General features: G+C 40.7%; 1 protein-coding gene across 1 annotated transcript in view; it reads right to left on the reverse strand.

The window, feature by feature from the left end:
* The window catches only part of ofcc1 (orofacial cleft 1 candidate 1), a 201,023-nt gene that overhangs the window by 141,265 nt on the left and 40,363 nt on the right, over positions 1-19,395 (reverse strand). The window contains exons 4-5 of the mRNA XM_088322071.1: positions 16,347-16,562; positions 13,654-13,745 (exon numbers count right to left, since the gene is read on the reverse strand). Coding sequence (XP_088178197.1) covers positions 13,654-13,745; positions 16,347-16,562 — 308 coding nt within the window. The remainder of the gene's footprint in view (positions 1-13,653; positions 13,746-16,346; positions 16,563-19,395) is intronic.

Genomic DNA, 19,395 nt, shown 5'->3' on the forward strand with positions numbered 1-19,395 from the left:
AAATACTGAAATCAGGGTGTGTTTTTTTCTATTTCTTTGTGTGAGGGAGGTGTATGGCTAATACATAAACAACGAAATCAATGGGCAAAAGTGAGCACATGATTTACGATGAGAGTGTGCGGAATTTTGTTCTTTTTAATTGTAAAATCATTTTTGCTATACACAACACCTGAAGTAAAGAAGGAAAATGTCTTGGTCAGTACCTGGTAATGGAGAGGGAAGTATGCGAGTGGTGTGAAGCCCAGAGACAAAATGGATATGCAGCGTCTCGGCTAAATGTTCTATGCAAGCTGTCAAGATTAGACTCAAAATAGGAAGGCTTCACCGCTCTCACTAGTTAATGTGCCGGTTTTCTTTTATTTATTTTATTATGTTGCTGTTTTTTAGCAGTTTTAGAAGGTCGAATTCAGTACAATTATTTTCAGAGTAACGCGCTACTTCAGGGCGTCTGTAATTTAAGGGGTAATGGAGTTACTTTTTAAACGAAGTAACTCGGGGTGGCTCTGAGTGGTTAGCGCGTCTGCTGCACAGTTTTGTGGTCATGGGTTCAAATACAGCTACCAGCTTTTTTTGAGGAGTTTGCATGTTCTCCCTGTGCTTACGTGGGTTTCCTCTGGGTATTTCGTTTTCGTCCCATGTTCCAAAAACCTGCATGTGTGGTTATTTGCCCGGTCGGAATTGTCCCTAGGTGCTAATGAGCGATTATGTTGTCCATCTATGTGCCCTGCGACTGGCTGGCAACCAGTTCAGGGTGTCCCCTGCCCACTGCCTGGAGATAGCTGGGAGGGTGTCCAGCACCCCCGTGACCCTACAGAAGATAAGCGGTGCAGATAATGGATGGATGGATGAAGTAACGAGTAACCGTAAATAATTACTGTTTTTCAGTAGCACTGGTCTTTCGGAGATATCGTCAATATCAGTCTTTTGATGAGGAAGGCCAGTTGAAGTTGAAAGGTGAAGGGGGCCAATTTTTTATATTACCGTATTTTTCGCTCTATAAGGCGCACCTAAAAGCCTTTATTTTTTTTCAAAAGCTGACCATGCGCCTTATAATACAGTGCGCCTTATATATGGATCAATATTAAGTCGCAAAGTCTTGCAACTAAGGCAAGCAGCCGCAGTCTAGATTTTCCCCCGAAGGTGAAGTAGTCCGCGGTGTATGCTGGGATTTATATACCGGCGTTTCATTTCCTAACCAAAGTGTCAATCATCATTTGAATCAGTCACTATTGGCTAAAGTTATTCGGAGGTAAAGGGGGCGGATCCTTTTTATCATTTACAGGCTCGCATAGGCTAAAGGGGCAAAACAAAGCCTGCAATTGGCCGAAAAATCACACGTTGGGTTGCACTATGGCATAGAGAAAACATGTTTTACTATTCTGTATTTGTAAATATTTTACTCTCCTGGATTGACTACACTCACGGTTGTAAGAAGACCATGGTTACGTATCATTATTGAACGTGATGGCTGCAAGAGAACTTAGGTGAGCTATGCGCCTTTATATTTTCCCGGTATCTTGTTTTAGAACGATCTTGATGTTTCTGTGATTAGTCTATTTACAAACTGAATTCAATTCAAAGTGTTTATTGTCATATGCACAGTAAAGAACCACGTTTCCCTGCACAATTAAATTCTTACTTTGCTGTCCACACAGTTGCCAGTAAAAAATAAAATGGAAACTAAGAAATGTTTGGCATTTCTTGAATCCCAAGACTTTACCCTTCCGAATGATATTTGGAACGATGCATTTGAGTGATCGGTGACATCGTACAGACACTGTTTCCGTTCATGTCTGAGACACGTATTTGCTTCTTTGCAAGCTTTGGGAATGTTAAGGGGGTAATAAGTTTGACTGAACTATCTGACTGTTTTGTCGACGTTCCCATTGTAGCGCCTTATAATCTGGTGCGCCTTATGTATGGAAAATATAGGACCAAAAAATTATTTTTTGGGGGTGCACCCTATAACCCAGTGCGCCTTATAGTGCGGAAAATACGGTAGACATTTTTTTTTTTAAGTTCCGAAATGCTACACTACTCCTACAGATGAGATCAAAGGCTCCACTGAGAGATCAGGCACACTTGAACTGGCAAACTGCCGAACATTCGCCGACATTTCTCCGCTCTCTTTGACTGATGGCATAAAATGCACTCTTAATAGAGACAGGAAACGCCACATACAAAAACTTCCTTTCTTTCAAAGTGCGGGCTAATATTAAGAGATTAACACTCCATGTTAATTATTTTCATTTTAATTAGTAAATCTTAATTAACAATGAACATTTTACCCCTTAAAAAAATTTGGCTTCCGAAGGAAAAGAAGGGGGGGAGGTGAAGAAAGGAGAGAATAAATATGACAATCTTTTCGGGACCTCCGGGCAGGATTACCGATGCAGGCTGCCATAGTTATTAAACACGTTCTAAATTAAATGCCTCCATGAATTTCGCACAGAAATACATTTTCATAGTTTTGCATGCCAAATGTGGCATTTCATATTTCAGATTCATCCCGCCGCCGTCATTTTTCGAGAAATGTCATCTAAACAAAGATTTTTGTCATTTACCAATGGAAATTACTATGCGAGGCAGGTCGGGGCCATCTCTTCTCCCTCTTCTGCCTGCGCCGGTTGTTTCAAGTCAGCAAGCCATAAAAAATCTTTATCTCGGTGAAACACAGCAATTTGGGAGATAATCGAATGGTGACTGGGGGGCACAAACGCCAGTCTGAGGAATTATACCACAATCTCTCCTGCATTTACAACCTTCCTCAAAGCCAGTTGTCACCCTGGAAGGAAAGCCCCTGACTGAAGATTCATTACATCTTTAAGCCAACTCGGTGGCATGGCAGCTTCATCCTCGCATGCGACACAAGGGTTCACTCCTCCCACAGTTGCTGATGATCCTCACCAAAACCCCTTCCTCGTTTTCCTTTTTATCAGCCTTCTCCTGAAATGGAAAGGATCATACTGCATGGTGGGCAGAAGGGGAGATCATTTCCTTACCTATTTCTTCTTCTACATTTAATGGAAGAGGGGGATACCTGCAGTTTTCAGTGCCTAGCTAGTAGTGTTCCAGTGGGGTCGTCACAGTGATGTGCGGCCATTTATTCCATATACTGCCATCTACATACACAAACCATGTACCGTAATTTCTATGTCAAGTCAAGTCATGTTTATTTGCATAGCCCTTAATCACAGAGTCTCAAAGGCCTGCACAGACCACAGATTATTACAAACCACAGACTATGATTACACCATCCCCTGATCTAAATCCTACATGAGGGCAAGGAAAAACTCAAAAACCTCAACATGAAGAAAATGAAAAAAGCTTGAGAAGGGACCACACATGGGGTCATCCCCCTTCCAGGATGACCAGGCTGAAACAGATGTTGCAAAAACAAATAATACACAGATATTGTCAACATAAAATATAGGCTATTCATATGCTATGGAATAGAAGTGTGTTTTAGGCTTGGACTTCAACACTTCCACTAAGGTTGCTGATCGAATCTCAGGGGCAAGAGCATTCCATAGAACCGGGGACCGAATGGAGGAGGCTCTCGGACCTTCAGATCTCTTCTTGGATCTTGGGATCACTAGTAGACCAGCATTTTCAGAGCGAAGGCTCGGGACCGGAACATAGGGGGAAATTGAATCTGAAAGATATGAGGGAGCAAGTACATGCATGATTTTGTATAATACCAACCAAACCTTAAAATCACATCTTAACAGGGACCCAATCCAGGTTACCTAAAATTGGGGTAATGTGATCAAATTTCTTGTCTTAGTTAAAAGCCTTGAAGCAGCATTTTGTACCAGCTGAAGGCTCTTGATTTGGGACTTTGGGAGACCGGAGAGTAGTGCATTACAGTAATCGAGACAAGAGGTAACAAACGGGTGAATTATGATCTCCGCATCTGACTGAGACAGCATAGGGAAAATTTGAGCAAGATGGAAAAAAGCTGTTCTGGTAGTATTCTTAACGTGTGTTTGAAAGGACAAATTTGGGTCATATATGACACCTACATTTTTGACTGAGTCACTCTGGGTGACATTACATTTGTCAATGTTCAGAGCAGTTTTTGAGAACAAGTCATTTACGGCACACTTAAAAACCCATAATTGGCCAGAAATTTGAAAAAGTGCCTTATAAACCAGCCCTATATACCCAAACATACTGTGGATACATTTGTAAATGCAAATGTAATTGGTCTGCATGTACATAGCGCTTTTCAAGTCAATGAAGACCTCCTAAAGCGCTTTATAATGTGTTTTGCATTTACCCATTCACACACACTGACACACCAATAGCAGCAATGCAAGGTATTTTTACCTGTTTATTGAGGGAATTAAGGATTCCGTGTCTTGCCCAAGGACACTTCGACATATAACACAGAGGAGCCAGGAATCGAACTTGCAAACGAGCACTTTACCTACTGAGCTACTGCCGCCTTTGCAAATGCATAATTACAATTGATAATACATATGGTAACTTGTCTGCCTTTGAGAAACATATATAGTGGCCCTCTTGTGGAAAACATGTCAACTGTTGTATGTGAAACCAGATGGAATAATGTTGTAATGTCTCACTGCCTGTCCTTGTGATGAAAAGTGTGCTTCTGTGTTATGCTCCTGTTTGTCACAAGGATTCTTGACAAAAGTAGGGGTCACCATTTTGATGAATTAAAACACTGCAAAAAGTACTACAAAAAAGGTAGTTAAGTGAGTAAAACAGTTATCTTTTTATGATTGTATTGCTATTTCTGTCATGATCACTGATGTGACTCAGCTGTGCCTGCTCATATGGCGCCACCCGCCGCGGGTTCTGATTGGCTCCCTGTCACTATTTGAACTCAGTCCTGTCTATTCCCTGTTGTCAGTCCATCTGCGTTTCCATGATACAAGGCACGCCTTTTTTGATCCTGACTCTCACCTGTCCCGTTTCTGCTCCTGTTTATCTCCGGCTACGACCCGTTTTGATCCTGACAACATCTGCTCTCCCATCCCGACTTATGACCCGTTTTTGAACCACGTCTGCTCTCCCATTCTGGCTTACGACTCGCTTCCAACCCCGACCACGTTTTTGCTCTCCTGTCCTGGCTACCAACCCGTTTTTTCCGTCCCCGACGCCGCCATCGCTAGCCAAGGCAGATCAACTTCCGTCTTCGGATCACAAGCCGAGTACAAGAGCGAACACCGGATCGTGTGCGCAGCCCTTCCTCGTTCCTTAAATAAAACTTGTGGTGAACACGACGCAAGTGGGTCCTGTTTCTGTTCTGGTCTTAAGACTTTTAGCAGATATTTCTGTCTTTATAAAATTATTTCTCCTATTATTATCCTAAATAATGAAACAAATGTAATTTTAGGTTATTATTTTCTTTCTTTACAAAATACCCTTTTACAAGTTTTTGGTTGTTTAGAAATGTCCATATTTCTAAAGAAAAACATTTATTTTTAAAAGAAGATCACATGAAATATTCGGAAAGCACCCCCTACATTGTTAACATGATAAATGACTATTTTAGCTGCAATTGTCCATTTTTAATGGAACATCTACATAGGTATATAGAGACCCATTTCTAGCAACCAGCACTGCAGTGTTCTAATAGCACATTGTGTTGGATAATTCCGTTACAAGGCTAATGGATGACTAGAAAACCCTGGTGCAATGATTTTAGCACGGATGAAAATAATTTACCTGAGAAGATATTGATTGACCTACATCTGAGCTAGTCAAGTGAAGTGTCACCATGGCCAGAAAAAGAAAAGGTAAAAAAGTCTATTCTTTGAAAGTTAATTCCAAGCAGTAAATCGCCAATACACGTAAGATATCCTACAATGATGTGTACTACTCCCTTCAGAGTTTTTTTTTTTACCTGATATTGGGACACTGATGAAGAAGATTCTGGGGGTTGAGTCATCCGTCCAAATTTAGCCATTGCTTCCTGACCTTCTCCGGCCTCTCGGCGGGACAAGCTTTCAGGAGTGTCACGACTGCTACAAGCACAGAACAAATACAAAAACAACACGTTAACCCTGTTAGAAAGCTGCACTTTGGACTCTGGATTCTCCAACACAATCTAATAAGAAGACAACAAAACACATATTTTTTTTCCTTCCCTGGCTCCCTTTCTCAGACTTTCAATCTTATCAGAGTTAACGTAATAATCGTCTGCTTCGCAGCGTCTCCTCGCTACATCTCTTAATTCCTCAAAATAAAGCAATATCACAGGGGCCCCGGCCAGCCTGTGACTGGGGATAAGATGCGAGGAAAAAGAAAGGATAATTCGGCAAATAAACGCTCAGCATCAAAGGAGACGGTTCTTTCTTTCGCGTCCTTCTCCGTTTGCCTATCAAAAGTATTACATGTGCTTTCATCAGTTCACAACAAGGCACAATGCGCCTCCTAATGCAATTACTCAACCTCCATTAAATCAGAAACAGCGGAGACAAATGAATTACACATTTGTTACGAAAAAACACAAGTCAGCTCCGTGCCTTCAATGTTTTTTTTTCCCTTTCATGGGCACAACGAGAGGAATAATAAAATCATTTCTCATTCAATTCCAGGCAGATGTAGCCCTAGGTGATGCGTAGAAAGTCTCCCGTGTCTAATAGCCACCCACCATTGATATCGGAAGGAATTTACAGGGTTCAAAGCTGTCGAGAGGAGGTCTCCGCGCTAAACTCCGAAATACATTCATCTGACAGGGCTGGTGTCCAACTTTCACCCACCCGTAAACAAACTCAAGACAAGTGAAGATCCTAGTTTCTTGATTCGTTTATGTCGACTGTCATGCCAGCTTGTAATTACCGTATTTCACGGACTATGAGGCGCAACCCAAAACCTCAATTTGGCCAGAAATTTGAATGTACACCCTATTGGAAATGCAGAGAGTATTTGTGTGTGTCAGGACCAGAACGGAAACAGGACCCAATTGTGTTATGTTTCTCACAAGTTTAATTCAAGGAAAGAGGAAGGGCTGCACCCACGACCTGGTGTTCGCTAGCCGCGCGTAGCAAGTCCGTCTCGTATTGAGATCCTAACACGGAAGTGGGTCTTCCGTAGCGAGCGATGGTGGTGTCAAGGACGGTAAAACAGGTCGATAGCCGGGACAGGGGAGCAAAAAAGGGGTCGGGGTCAGAAACGGGTCGTAAGCCGGGACGGGAGAGCAGACGTGGTGAGGATCAAAAACGGGTCGTAAGTCGGGACGGGAGAGCAGACGTGGTCAAGTTCAAAAAGGGTAGTAGCCCGAGACAGAGGGAGCAAAAAACGGGACAGGTGGGAGTCAGGGTCGAAAAAGGCTTGCCTAGTATACACTGAGGTTCGCAGACGGACTTACAACAGGGGATTGACAGGACTGGGTTCAAATACTGGCAGGGAGCCAATCAGAACCCGCGGCAGTTGGCGCCAAAAGAGTGGGCACAGCTGAGTGACATCAGTAATCATGACAGTGTGTTACTACACAACGTATTTGTGCAATGATGTATCCTTCCATTTGATATCAATTAATTGGCTAATCCTGTTATTCGTCATCTGTATGATCACCACATACAAATGAAAAGGCATTAGATGTTATCTCACGATACCATTTTTTTACTCACGGTGCCAGAAATGAATGTTAGAGAATGGAGGAAACACAAAGTCTTTCAACAAAATACTATACCAGCTTGTTTGCTTACATATACATATTAAACAACATTGTTTTTGACACACAGGTGGGGAAGACACTGGTTAACTATTAAACCTATCGGAATGCAGATTAAAATGCACTATGCAAATCAGTACTTCTGGTACTGTGAGCAAAAATATTGTGATAATGAGTTTCATTTAAATGTATTTTTCTATGTCATCTGTATCACTAATGGTCTACTGCAGGGATTGGTAACCCAAAATGTAAAAAAAAAAGCCACAGTAAGCCAAAAAACACAATTAAAGGCTTTATATAAGTCTAATAATGAATGCAATACATACTGAATATACATACCATATTAATATTCCTTGCAGAATTATTAGTGTTTCTGTCGTGTTTTCTACCCAGCGATACCATATCATTTTCCGTTATCAATTTTGATAAAAGTGCCAGGGAGTTATTAGGGAGCGTAAAGAAATGCTTGTTGCTGATCACTGGTCTAGTGGTTAAATGTCTGCCCTTTCACCGCCGCGACCCGGGTTCCATTCCCTTTGAACATCTTGGTCGTTGACAGATTATCGACTGGTCAATCATTGGACTACTAATATATACCATAAGTATATAAAGTGTCATGATTACTGATATGCTTCACCCATGCCCGCTCCTTTGGCGCCAACTGCCTCGGACTCTGATTGGCTCCCTGTCCCTATCCAAACCCACTCCCATCCGTCCCCTTTTGTCAGTCTGTCTGCGAACCTCAGTTCACACGAGGCAAGCCTTCGCTCAATCTTTTTTTTGCTCCTGTCTGTCCTCCGGCTTCAACACGTTTTTGATCCTGATCATGTCTACTCTCCCGTCCCAGCTTTCGACCTTTTTTTTGTCTACTCTCCTTTCCTGGCTTACGACCCGCTTCCGACCCTAACCACGTTTTTGCTCTCCTGTCCCGGCTACTGACCCACTATTCCGTTCCCGACAGCCATCGCTCGCCACGGAAGTCCCACTTCCGCATTTAGAGCGACCCGCTCCCTGCTCCCAGCGATCACGGGATCGTGTGGGCAACACCTTCCTTTCTTCCAATAAAACTGAGAGAAACAAAACGCAAGTGGGTCCTGTCTCCGTTCTGGTCTTGACATAAAAACAAAAACACGGTAGCTCTTACTGTAGTCTCATTGTGTAGTTGTCCGATGTATGAAAACTATATTACAAAATACTATTTTAGGGGGTGGGCTTTAAAATCAGATGCGCCCAACAGTGCGCACAATACGGTACTTTAAAACAAAAAACACTCTAAGATGACCGCCCGCAGGGTGCTTACTACAAAACCTGACGTATGATCTCTAAATTGTACTGGATGCGCTAAGAATTGATCTGAGTTCGACGACATGGACAAAATTCCGTGGCCCGGAGCCATATTTTACCCACGATGCAATGCTCGGGAACGACTCACAAGATTGCATGCTTCCTCAAATGTCAGCGGGAATACAAATGCTTTTCACGCCAGTAATAATGACGTGACATTGAATGTTCTAATATGAAAATGGAATGGACTCACCAGTGGGTTTGCGTGTTCATTCTGGATTCTGTGTGTTCTGCTTCTTCACAATGACTTTTGGGATGCTGTTCCTATGAACATAAGAACTCGTTACAGATTTTTCAGACTCATACTCAATATTCAGTTGAGTAGTTGTCAATTCTAATTTGTTGCAAACATATATAAAAATAACTGACTTTATATCAGTTCCAACAAACTTGATGCTGAGTATATAGAATAGATATGTCTTGAAATCAACAGCATTGTCATTCTGTCACTTGTGCGAAAGGTTTTAGTCATGAGCAACAGTTTTGAGTGAATCAATCTCTCTTTGATTTCACGGTTTAGTACATTTTTAAATTGTCGGGTTTTAGAATAGTGAATTGATCATAATCATTTGGTTCATTGCCAAGTCTACCTCCCTTTGTCACTGTCAGGACCAGAACAGAAACAGAAGCCAATTGTGTTACGTTTCTCACAAGTTTTATTGGAGGAAAGAGAAAGGGCTGCACCCACGATCCGGTGTTCGCTGGACGCAGGAAGCAAGTCGCTCTTGTACTCGGATGGTGCTCCGAACACGGAAGTGGATCTTCCGTACCGAGCAATGGCGGTATCAGGGACAGAAAAACAGATCGGTGGCCGGGACTAGGAGAGCAAGGCGTGGTCGGGGTAAGAAACGAGTTGTAAGACAGAACGGGAGAGTAGATGTGGTCGGGGACAAAAAGAGGTCGTAAGCGGGACGGGAGAGCAGACATGGTCAGGATCAAAACGGGTCAAAGGCGGAGACAGAGGGAGCAAAAAACGGGACAGGTGGAAGTCAGGGTCGAAAAGGGCTTGCCTAGTGTTCACTGAGGTTCTCAGACGGACTGACCAAAGGGGACAGACAGGACTGGGTTCAAATACTGACAGGGAGCCAATCAGAACCCGTGGCAGTTGGCACAAAGTGAGCGGGTACAGCTGAGTCACATCAGTAATCATGACAGTCACGACTTTGGTGACGTCAGTTAAAAGGAGGAAGATGAGGAAGGTTTACCGTGCTTGCTACAAGCACGGTATGTTTTTCAACAGAGCTGTTTACTGTGTTAAGAGTGTGTTGCTAGTAGCGTTTTGCTACCCTTCGCAGGCACGGTTTTGGATGAAAGTTATACTATTATTATTATTAAAGCTTTGAAAACTCTCTCGGTGTACCGTCTTTCTTTGTAAATATGTGTAACCATATATAATATGTATTTGCAACTGTACATTTTTGTAATGTATTTATTTTAGAAACTTATTCTGATATGTTTTGTACTAGCAAATGAGAAAGAAGGGGCGGGGCAAACACGGGCTGACGGGAAGTGGAATTGGAATAAAGGTGAGACGTGTTTGTGGACGCGGCCGCCAATAGTGGATATATATTTTTCCCACCCTTACCTTTGGAAATATACACAGTTTTCCTTGGATTACTTTTAACGGGCACCCGGAATCTGCAGGTCTGCATTAAATCTTAAGTACCGGTATCATTTTCCATTCATTCTGCCGGCTGTGTTTTTTGGACTGTATCGGGTATGGGTTAATTTCGTGTTTGTATTGCGTTTTTTCAATGTGGGCGCATGCGGCTAATATACAGGTGCGGCTTGTGAATATACAAAATCGGTTTTCCTCCCGAAATGTGATGGGTGCGGCTTATAATCGGGTGCGCTCTATAGTCCGGAATTTACGGTATATAGCTTTACCTATGAGAACAATTCTGTTTGGGATGGCATTATTTCAACTTCAAGTGTCAAACAGAAACCTCAAAATGAAAAAAACTTAAAGTACAGTCAGATTTGCTTTGTCAACACAGGCCTTACTTTAACACTAGGATTGAAGGCACCCATCATCCTTCTCTTCATCCCTTTCCACTCGCTCATCTTCAACGGCAACTCCCGAGTGGCGTCCTACGAATTTACATGCACGTAAAAGAAGAGTTAAGCAGAAAAAAAAGCCAACTCTCCCACAAACAGCAACCAATCGATACCGGGCCAGACCCCGAAGACATGTTTTCGTTTCATGAGTACCGTTTTACATGCAGTCAGCACATTCATGCAACCCGTATAGTTGCTTTCATGGCGTCTGCTTTTTGAGCTTTTTTTCTATAGCAGAATAGCGAAGGAAGAAAAAGACAATTATTTTCTTTTGAAAAGATGTCAAATCTCTCGTGGATAAGGCAGTTTGAATGGACAAGTGGGTGTGAAAACAGTAGTGGGGTGCATAAATATCATGGGAGAATTAGATAACACTGATCTCAACACTGATATAACCGACTTCTTGGAGGATGACTCAACTTCTTTGACATGAAAGTGGCGGCGAGACATTGTCAGAGGTTTTTTTTTTCCCTTCTCGCAATTACACTCACTTTATATGTATTTATGACAATACTCCTACTTGTCTTTCAAGTGAGATTATGACTAAATATACATTGCATAGTTGTTCAGTCTGCATATGCGTGCATGTAAATGCAAAGGCTGTTTTTTTTTCCTTTTTTTCTCCAATCTACATATTTGAAGACAATGCAGATGATTTTCTGGCATTTTTGTGTTGGGAATGAATGTTAGGCTTGTTTTTTACGCTTGTTTATGCTAGCACAATGAAAAACAGTCATGGTGTAGTTTGATACAGGGGGTAACAAAAACACATAGCATTGAATTGAGTATCAATGAAGCAAATATGAATGACAATAAAACAGAAAACAGGAAGAGATTACATTGAATTATTTTCAAGAATGTTGTTCAAACGCTTCAGAAATCATTAAGAATACAGTAATCTGTATTAGTTTGACTTGTTCTGCCTGTTCAAGGAAATGCTTTATCCCAAACTGTCTTTATTTTCTTTAAATCTAATCCAAAACTGTTGTTTTTATTTTCAACTTCTCCGAGAATAATTAATCATGTAACATGTTAAAGTTAAGTCAAGTCATGTAATAAACAAACGAGGAAGCAACCACTTCCTAATAATGCTTCCTGTATCAAGCGATTGAGAGTGCGTTGGCAGCCCCCGATTGACCATGTCACTGGAAACATCGGACACTGACAAGGTTTTGCAAAGTTCTTGCATTGTCAATGCACAGGTTCACGGTTCTTGCAAAAAACATATAATTTTGAAAGCACAATGCCTTTGTGCAAAACAAAAAAAAACAAAACAAAAAAAAGCACCAAAGTGAAAGTTCTGCTTCAAATGCATCCTTTCACGCAGAGCCGTTTTTCCAGAACTTGTTTTGCATGTGTGATACCTCCAATATCCAAACAGATATTTTCATGAACACAAAGGGACTTTGCTTTCAAAATAACAATTGATTGCAAGAACCCTGAACTTATGCTTTTACGATGAACTTTGCATGACATGGTTAGCTCAGGAGGTAGAGCGCAGGTTCGATTCCCGGCTCCTCCGTGTTATATGTCGAAGTTTCCTTGGGCAAGACACTGAATCCCTAATGCCCCCGATAAGCAGGTTGGCGCCTTGTACGGCTGCACGGCCGCTATTGGTGTGTGAGTGTGTGTGAATGGGTAAGTGTTTTTACATTGTAAAGCGCTTTGAGAAGTCTTCGTTGACTTGAAAAGCGCTATATAAATGCAGACCATTTACCATTTACCATGATCACACTAGTTCAAGTGGAGGCTGCCCACACACTCTCAATCACTGGATACAGGAAGCAATATCCGGTGGGGGCTTCCTCGTTTGATGGACAAAGATCTAGTGAATGCAATTCCTGCCATCTATTGGTGATTAACCATAATAAAATACTTCCCAGAGGCTTGATACTTACTGATCAGCAGCGCCAAAGCCTTTAGATATATATATATACATGTTTTTTTAATAAAACACAAAAAAAAATGTTTTGTCATTGCTTCAGAAAACGTATCTATACACAACCCTGAATGAGGTAACGATGTTTTTGAAATATTAGCTCCCTTTCAGACTAATTTGAATTGTTTGTGTTAATTGAACAATACCCTAAGAGGGGTGTTTTACAAAATGTGTTAATCAATCGAAATAGATTTACACATATTGAATCGCACTACAATTAGTAAATATGTTGAATCATCGAGCTGCCGGAATTATAATGGCATGCCCCTGCCCTAATCCTCATGAGCTAAGAGTAAAAACCACCAAAGAGTACAAAGTACACATTTGGAGTTTTTTGGATGGTGTACTTTGGATCTCCATCTACTATTCTTCAGTGAGTGCTTTTTACTTGAGTGCGTCCAGGAGACATCACAACTAATGCAGGAAATGCAAACTTAAAATAGTTGAGGGGAAAAAAAGCGGGACGAAGAAGCGAGTAAATGGGTGAAGGAAAAAGGACCGAAAGTTAGACACAAAAACACTAACAGCAACAGATAAATGTACAGGCGCATGTTCTTTGTCCATTAGCCGGAGCCACGCATATGCAGCATAATGGACGTGGCTGATGTACTGGTGAATATGGGATGATGACACAGATATTTCTCTTTGTAGCTTCGTAGCTGACCTGCTGCAGTGAAAGGCTGCCAAGCGGAATCATGTCAGCTTGAACGCGCTCTCGCCGAGCATGGCGGGGGACCACCTCCTCGGACGTCTTGACTGCAAATCAACATTAAAAATCCTTTCATATCACATCTACTGCCCTGGCCACATATTATACAATCAGATGCTGTTGCTGTGGAGATGTCCTAAATTTGTTTCAAGACATATTTCTATGTATTTTATGCTGTTGTGTTTCAAAAGTTCGTCGCACCAGACATAATCCAGGTCTTGTTTGTAGGTGTGGTCGATATTGGTATTAATTTGATCCTAGTAAATGCAGCAGGGGTGATGCACTCCTTTTCTTTCCATGAACAGAATGAGGAGATCATTTCTCCCTCATGCCATGAGGCTCTTTAACTCCACCCTGGGGAGTAAAAGCCCACATTAAACCCCATATTACCCTATTTTTATTTCAGTGTGTATTTTTCGTAACACTATTTAAATGCTCTTTATTAACACGCTATATTGGGTATTTTTGTATTCTATACCTATTATTTGATACTGCTAGAAGTCTGAATTTCCCCACGGGGATGAATAAAGTATCCATCCATCCATCTATCTATCTATCTATCTATCTATCTATCTATCTATCTATCTATCTATCTATCTATCTATCTATCTATCTATCTATCTATCTATCTATCTATCTATCTATCTATCTATCTATCTATCTATCTATCTATCTATCTATCTATCTATCTATCTATCTATCTATCTATCTATCTATCTATCTATCTATCTATATATCTATCTATCTATCTATCTATCTATCTATCTATCTATCTATTTATCTATCTATCTATCTTTTAGCTCAAAGGCCACACGGTAGAAAATGGCCGGACTAGTGAGGTAATGGCACAAAAAGTGTGCGTTACATGAAGGGCTGGGTTTTTATTTGGAGGCTCGCGATTACATTTTGGTTCAGAGATGTGAAAAAGCAATTATTTAGGGACTTTTTTCCTCAATATTTTTTCTTTCACCAAGATTTAATCTTTTTTAGTGTAGCAAAACAATGAAATTAATTTCCATTATTATTCAACTGAAACTTGACTGTGACGGATATAATATACAAACATTTATTGTATTTGAATGAATGATTTCATGATTGAAAAGTTGTTCTGCTTCTTAATTGTATTTTTTATGAAAATGTAAAAATGAAGATGGGATCTTCACTTTTAGATATTGGCAAAAGTTTAAAGAAGATTTAGCTTCTTTAAACTTTTGCCAAAATTCCCAGGTGCGATTTTATATTGTATTTCATTTTTTTGTGTTGCGTTAAACAGCCATTACGTGACTTTCATTTGATTTAAAATACTATCAAGAAGGGTTTCCTCTTTATTCTCTGGTTTATTAACAGTAGTCAGTGAATACAACTACTGTGGATGCTTTGTGAGTGTTTCCTGGCGTTGACGACATTTTTAAAGCAAAAGTCCAAGAGGCGATGCTTCAAGCACTGAATGTTACCTGCCCGGATTGGAGGGCCAAAATAGGCCTGTTTGCGTCAATATGCAGCTCATTTTTTTCTTCTGCTTCTCTCAGCAGTCCATATAAAAAGATGTAGCAGGCTTGAACATTAGGCCCACGGGCCGAGTTTGACATATGAAAAATAAAGGGTAGTGTCCATCGATAGTGATCTTAAACTATTTACTTGCATTGACAGGATCATTAAATAATTGAATCCCTCTCCCTTTGAGTTTGTTTTTAATTATGATAGCCACACTAAAAAGTTTCAGGGATTTTCTAGGTCCAATCTTACCTGTATTTTGTGGACGTTAAAGAAATATTGTGGATTTCATTTTGTGTTTTATATTCATAGTTTACGTTGTCTATAAATGTTTTTTTTTTTTTTTTTATCATGGGTGCATATATTAAACAACATTAGTCATTTATAATTAGAGGGAAGATTGGGCCCAAAAAAATTAAACCTGACCCGACCCGAGTCACGGTTATATAAACCCGAACCCGCTTAAACGGATGAAACCCGAAATAAACCCGAAGCTTTAATTTGCTACCATAGTAAACATGAAGCTTTACTCCGACCGTGCGTTTGCAGCTTGGGATTTACTCCCTCAAATCACGTGTGCAGTGCAAGTGCAACACCTAAATGAACGTTTTGCTGCCTAAGTGCACATCCCGGCGACGTGCAGAGAAAGAAAGTGTAACTGAATAAACTGGCACTGAAAAGAATATAAAATTCTACAGATTACAAGCTGCAGATAGTGAAAGATTTGGCCTAATAGTAGAAATATTTTTTTTAAACGTGTAAGCTATTGGCAAGAAGCAGAGATGACGTTTGACGAGAAGGAGGTTGCAGGAGGAAACCGCGTGTCCTTTCCCTAAAAATGTCTTTGAATTTAGTGATTTTGAGTTAAACTGATAGTTTGGTAGTTTCTTTATCTAAATAATTACCTGAGTACAAGTAAGACCATGCTGTGCAGACGTTCCACAAAAAAAAGAAAAGAATAAATACAAAAATAACTGTGAGAGAAAAGTCCGACTTAATGATTGACATTTTAAGCCCAAATTCGGGCCGGGTGCAAGATCATACCTCTCCTCATAATGCTTAGTTGAAGCCAAGAAAAACATAAACTATATGTAATCAATGTTTTAATAAAATAAAATAGGGGGTGCATACATTTCACATGAGTGAGCATTTACTTTCGACTCTGCTCTCTTTGCCCATTACAGTCCTCGCAGCTGGTATTCCATCCTCTCCTGGGCGGCCAGCGCTTTGGCCAGTTTTGGTGTTGGCAAAGGCGCAGGCCTGGTAGCACTTGGAGCCTGAGGCAGCGCCATGGCAAGCACCGTGGAGCAGCACTGGATTACCCGCCTTCACCTCTAACACCTCCTCATCCCTGGAGGCGAGCACTGTACCTGCAGAGATACGCATCAGTGGGTATGCACACATCCTCGCACACAAATGAATCACGGCACGTAAACATTTCACAAATGGATTTGCATCCTGAAATGACCGAACTTTTAAACAGAACAAAACAACCATATGGGTCATAAACACCCATTTTTGTTTGAAGGTGTTAACCAAATTAGAAAGACAGGTGGCATGATTTATGCCGCCTCACAAGATTGTAAAAATAATTCACCTTTTGAACCTACCAGAAAAAAAATAAACAATATACAGTGTTTTCAGGACAATAGGTCGCACCTAAAAAACCCAAATTGACCATAAATTGCAAATTAAAATCTGCATTATAAAATGGTGCACAATGTATACCCAGAAATATGGTGGATACAATTGTAAATGCATAGTTACAATTAAAGATACTGCACTTGGTAACTGTTCTGCCTCTGAGAAACATATACTGTAGTGTTGAGTTGTCTTTGCGGCCCAGGTTAATTTTTGCTAGAATAAAAACGAAAGAAGAAGGGCAGAACTTTCATAGTAGCTCAGACGCAAACTTTTAAACGGTCATTGCAAATCTTCCATTGTTATTGCTTTGGATGATAATTGTCCGTAAGTATCAAATCTATTTATATTACTTGAATAAATATTTTAGTTTAGTTACCGTTGTGTATGAAGTTACATACTTTTGTTTAATTGTTGTTAAATTATACGGCTTACGGTAACGTTTCTGCCTTGAGATGTACACAGAGTGTGCCACAAAAATGAGTACGCCCATCGAATTTTGCAGATATGTCATCATAATTTGTAGTCAGTGTAATGGTGTATACCAGAGTACATTTATTCATCCCCTTAAAACATTCAAAATTAGCCATTAGTAGCTAAACATCTTGTGACAAAAGAGAGGACACCCTTAAGTGAAAGTTACTAAAGTTAAATATTTTGTGTGGCCACCATTATTTTGCAGAATCACCTTAACCCTCCTGGCTATTGATTTCAATAGAGTCTCACAAATTTCCACTGGAATGCTATTCCACTCTCCCATGACATCATGACTGAGCTGGGAGATATTCAAGATCTTATGCTTCTCCACCTTCGGCTTGAGGATTCCTCAAATATGGTTTCTTGGAGTTAGATCTGGAGACATGCTTGGCCAGTCCATCTCCTTTACCCTTAGCCCCTTTATAAAAGCTTTGGTCATCTTAGAAGTATTTTGGGGTCATTGTCTGGCAGAAACATTGCCCTGCAACCCAGTTTCTGTCATGGACCAGAACAAGCACTCGGATCCAATAGCGTCAGTTAAAGGATTTATTTGGTCAAGGTTCGGTGGAGCAGGCTTGGGACGTCGGCTATTGGTAGCTGAAAGCCTCTTGGGACGATATGGCAACTCCGTGGTGAAAACGCGTGACGAGTAACGTAGCAGGTAAGTCGGTGGCCGGGACGGAAGAGTAGATCGTAAACTTTTAACAGACAAGGGTCAGGCAACGAGAATCAGACTTGGAATACACAAAGGGATCGTGGTACCTTGAATGTTGGAGGCTCACTCAGGGAAACGAGGAGTACACTCGAACGTCCATCTCTGGACGCTGACAGCTTATGTAGAAAGCTTCCACCAATCAGGAAATCGCGTTCCAGCACACCAGCTGATTACCTCAGGTGGCTCCAGTTAGGTAATCACGACAGTTTCTTGAAGAAAGGGATGATTCTCTGCCAGTTTTTCATAGTACATGCTTTAGTTTTGTGTTTCCCTTAATGAAATGCAACTTCCCAATTTTCAGTTGCACTCATGCAGCCCCAAACCATGACATCCCCAATACCATGACATTAGGCACGACACAAAAGTGTTTGTAGTCCTCACCTGGTTGCCACACCACATGCTTTACATCATCAAATCCAGATAAATTCATTTTTTTCTAATCTTTCCAGTACGCCATGACCTTTGTTTACATACTTATTTTCTTTGTGTCAAAGTGATGTGTCTTCAGCATGCAGCGTGTTCTATTCAGCATTGCACTGAAGACTCTGTAGACATGTGAGGGCGTTTGTGGTTAACATGTTAATCATCTGCTGTGTGCACTATTGTATTGGTGGAACCAGATATCGTAATTTTAATTTATGGTTTATGAAATAAATGTTTTTAATTTTTATTTGTTAACTTATTTATCACACAATCCAAGCTCTTACTGTAATTTTAATTCCATGCACCGTATAGCTCAGTGCGCCTTAAACATACCTGTCAACCTCCACGGCTCCATGCCCGTACAAACTGTCGTATTTTCCCTTACAAGATACAAAATAATCTTACACATTTTTTTTTCTTTTCAGAATGATGCATGATGGGAAATCCCCAGGCGGCAGACACATGCACACAGTAGCATCAAACCGTTTGCTTCATTTGCAACGGAAAAAACGATACCGAGATAGATGCTTCCGTAGCGAACTCGTTAGATTTGATTGATTTGGCGTTTCGTGATAGTCGGTGTACACCGGATGGTACCCATCATTGACAAATTTGCGTTTCTCCATACAGATTTGCACTATGATGACTATTTTTGCATCAAATGTACAATTGCACAAACCCTTACGATACCAAACTGTATGTAACATCCTACATGTCAGCATTTCTTGTGTAAATATTGTGTAAATTATAACTATAACTTTATCCTCCTTGTTTTATAATCTTATCTTCTCTGTTACTCTATCTTCTTGGCTTTTTTACCTCACTGTGAAAGTGTGAAACTGGAGTGTCATGCCCAATTTCGTTGTCACAATATGTTAACCCATTTTGTAACAATGACAATAAAGGTATATTCTATTCTATTCTCTTGTATGTCGTACACGTCTTAA

The sequence above is a fragment of the Urocampus carinirostris genome, chromosome 18, assembly GCF_059441175.1.
Source record: "Urocampus carinirostris isolate Australia breed hairy pipefish chromosome 18, RoL_Ucar_1.0, whole genome shotgun sequence".
In the NCBI taxonomy this organism is placed as follows: domain Eukaryota; kingdom Metazoa; phylum Chordata; class Actinopteri; order Syngnathiformes; family Syngnathidae; genus Urocampus; species Urocampus carinirostris.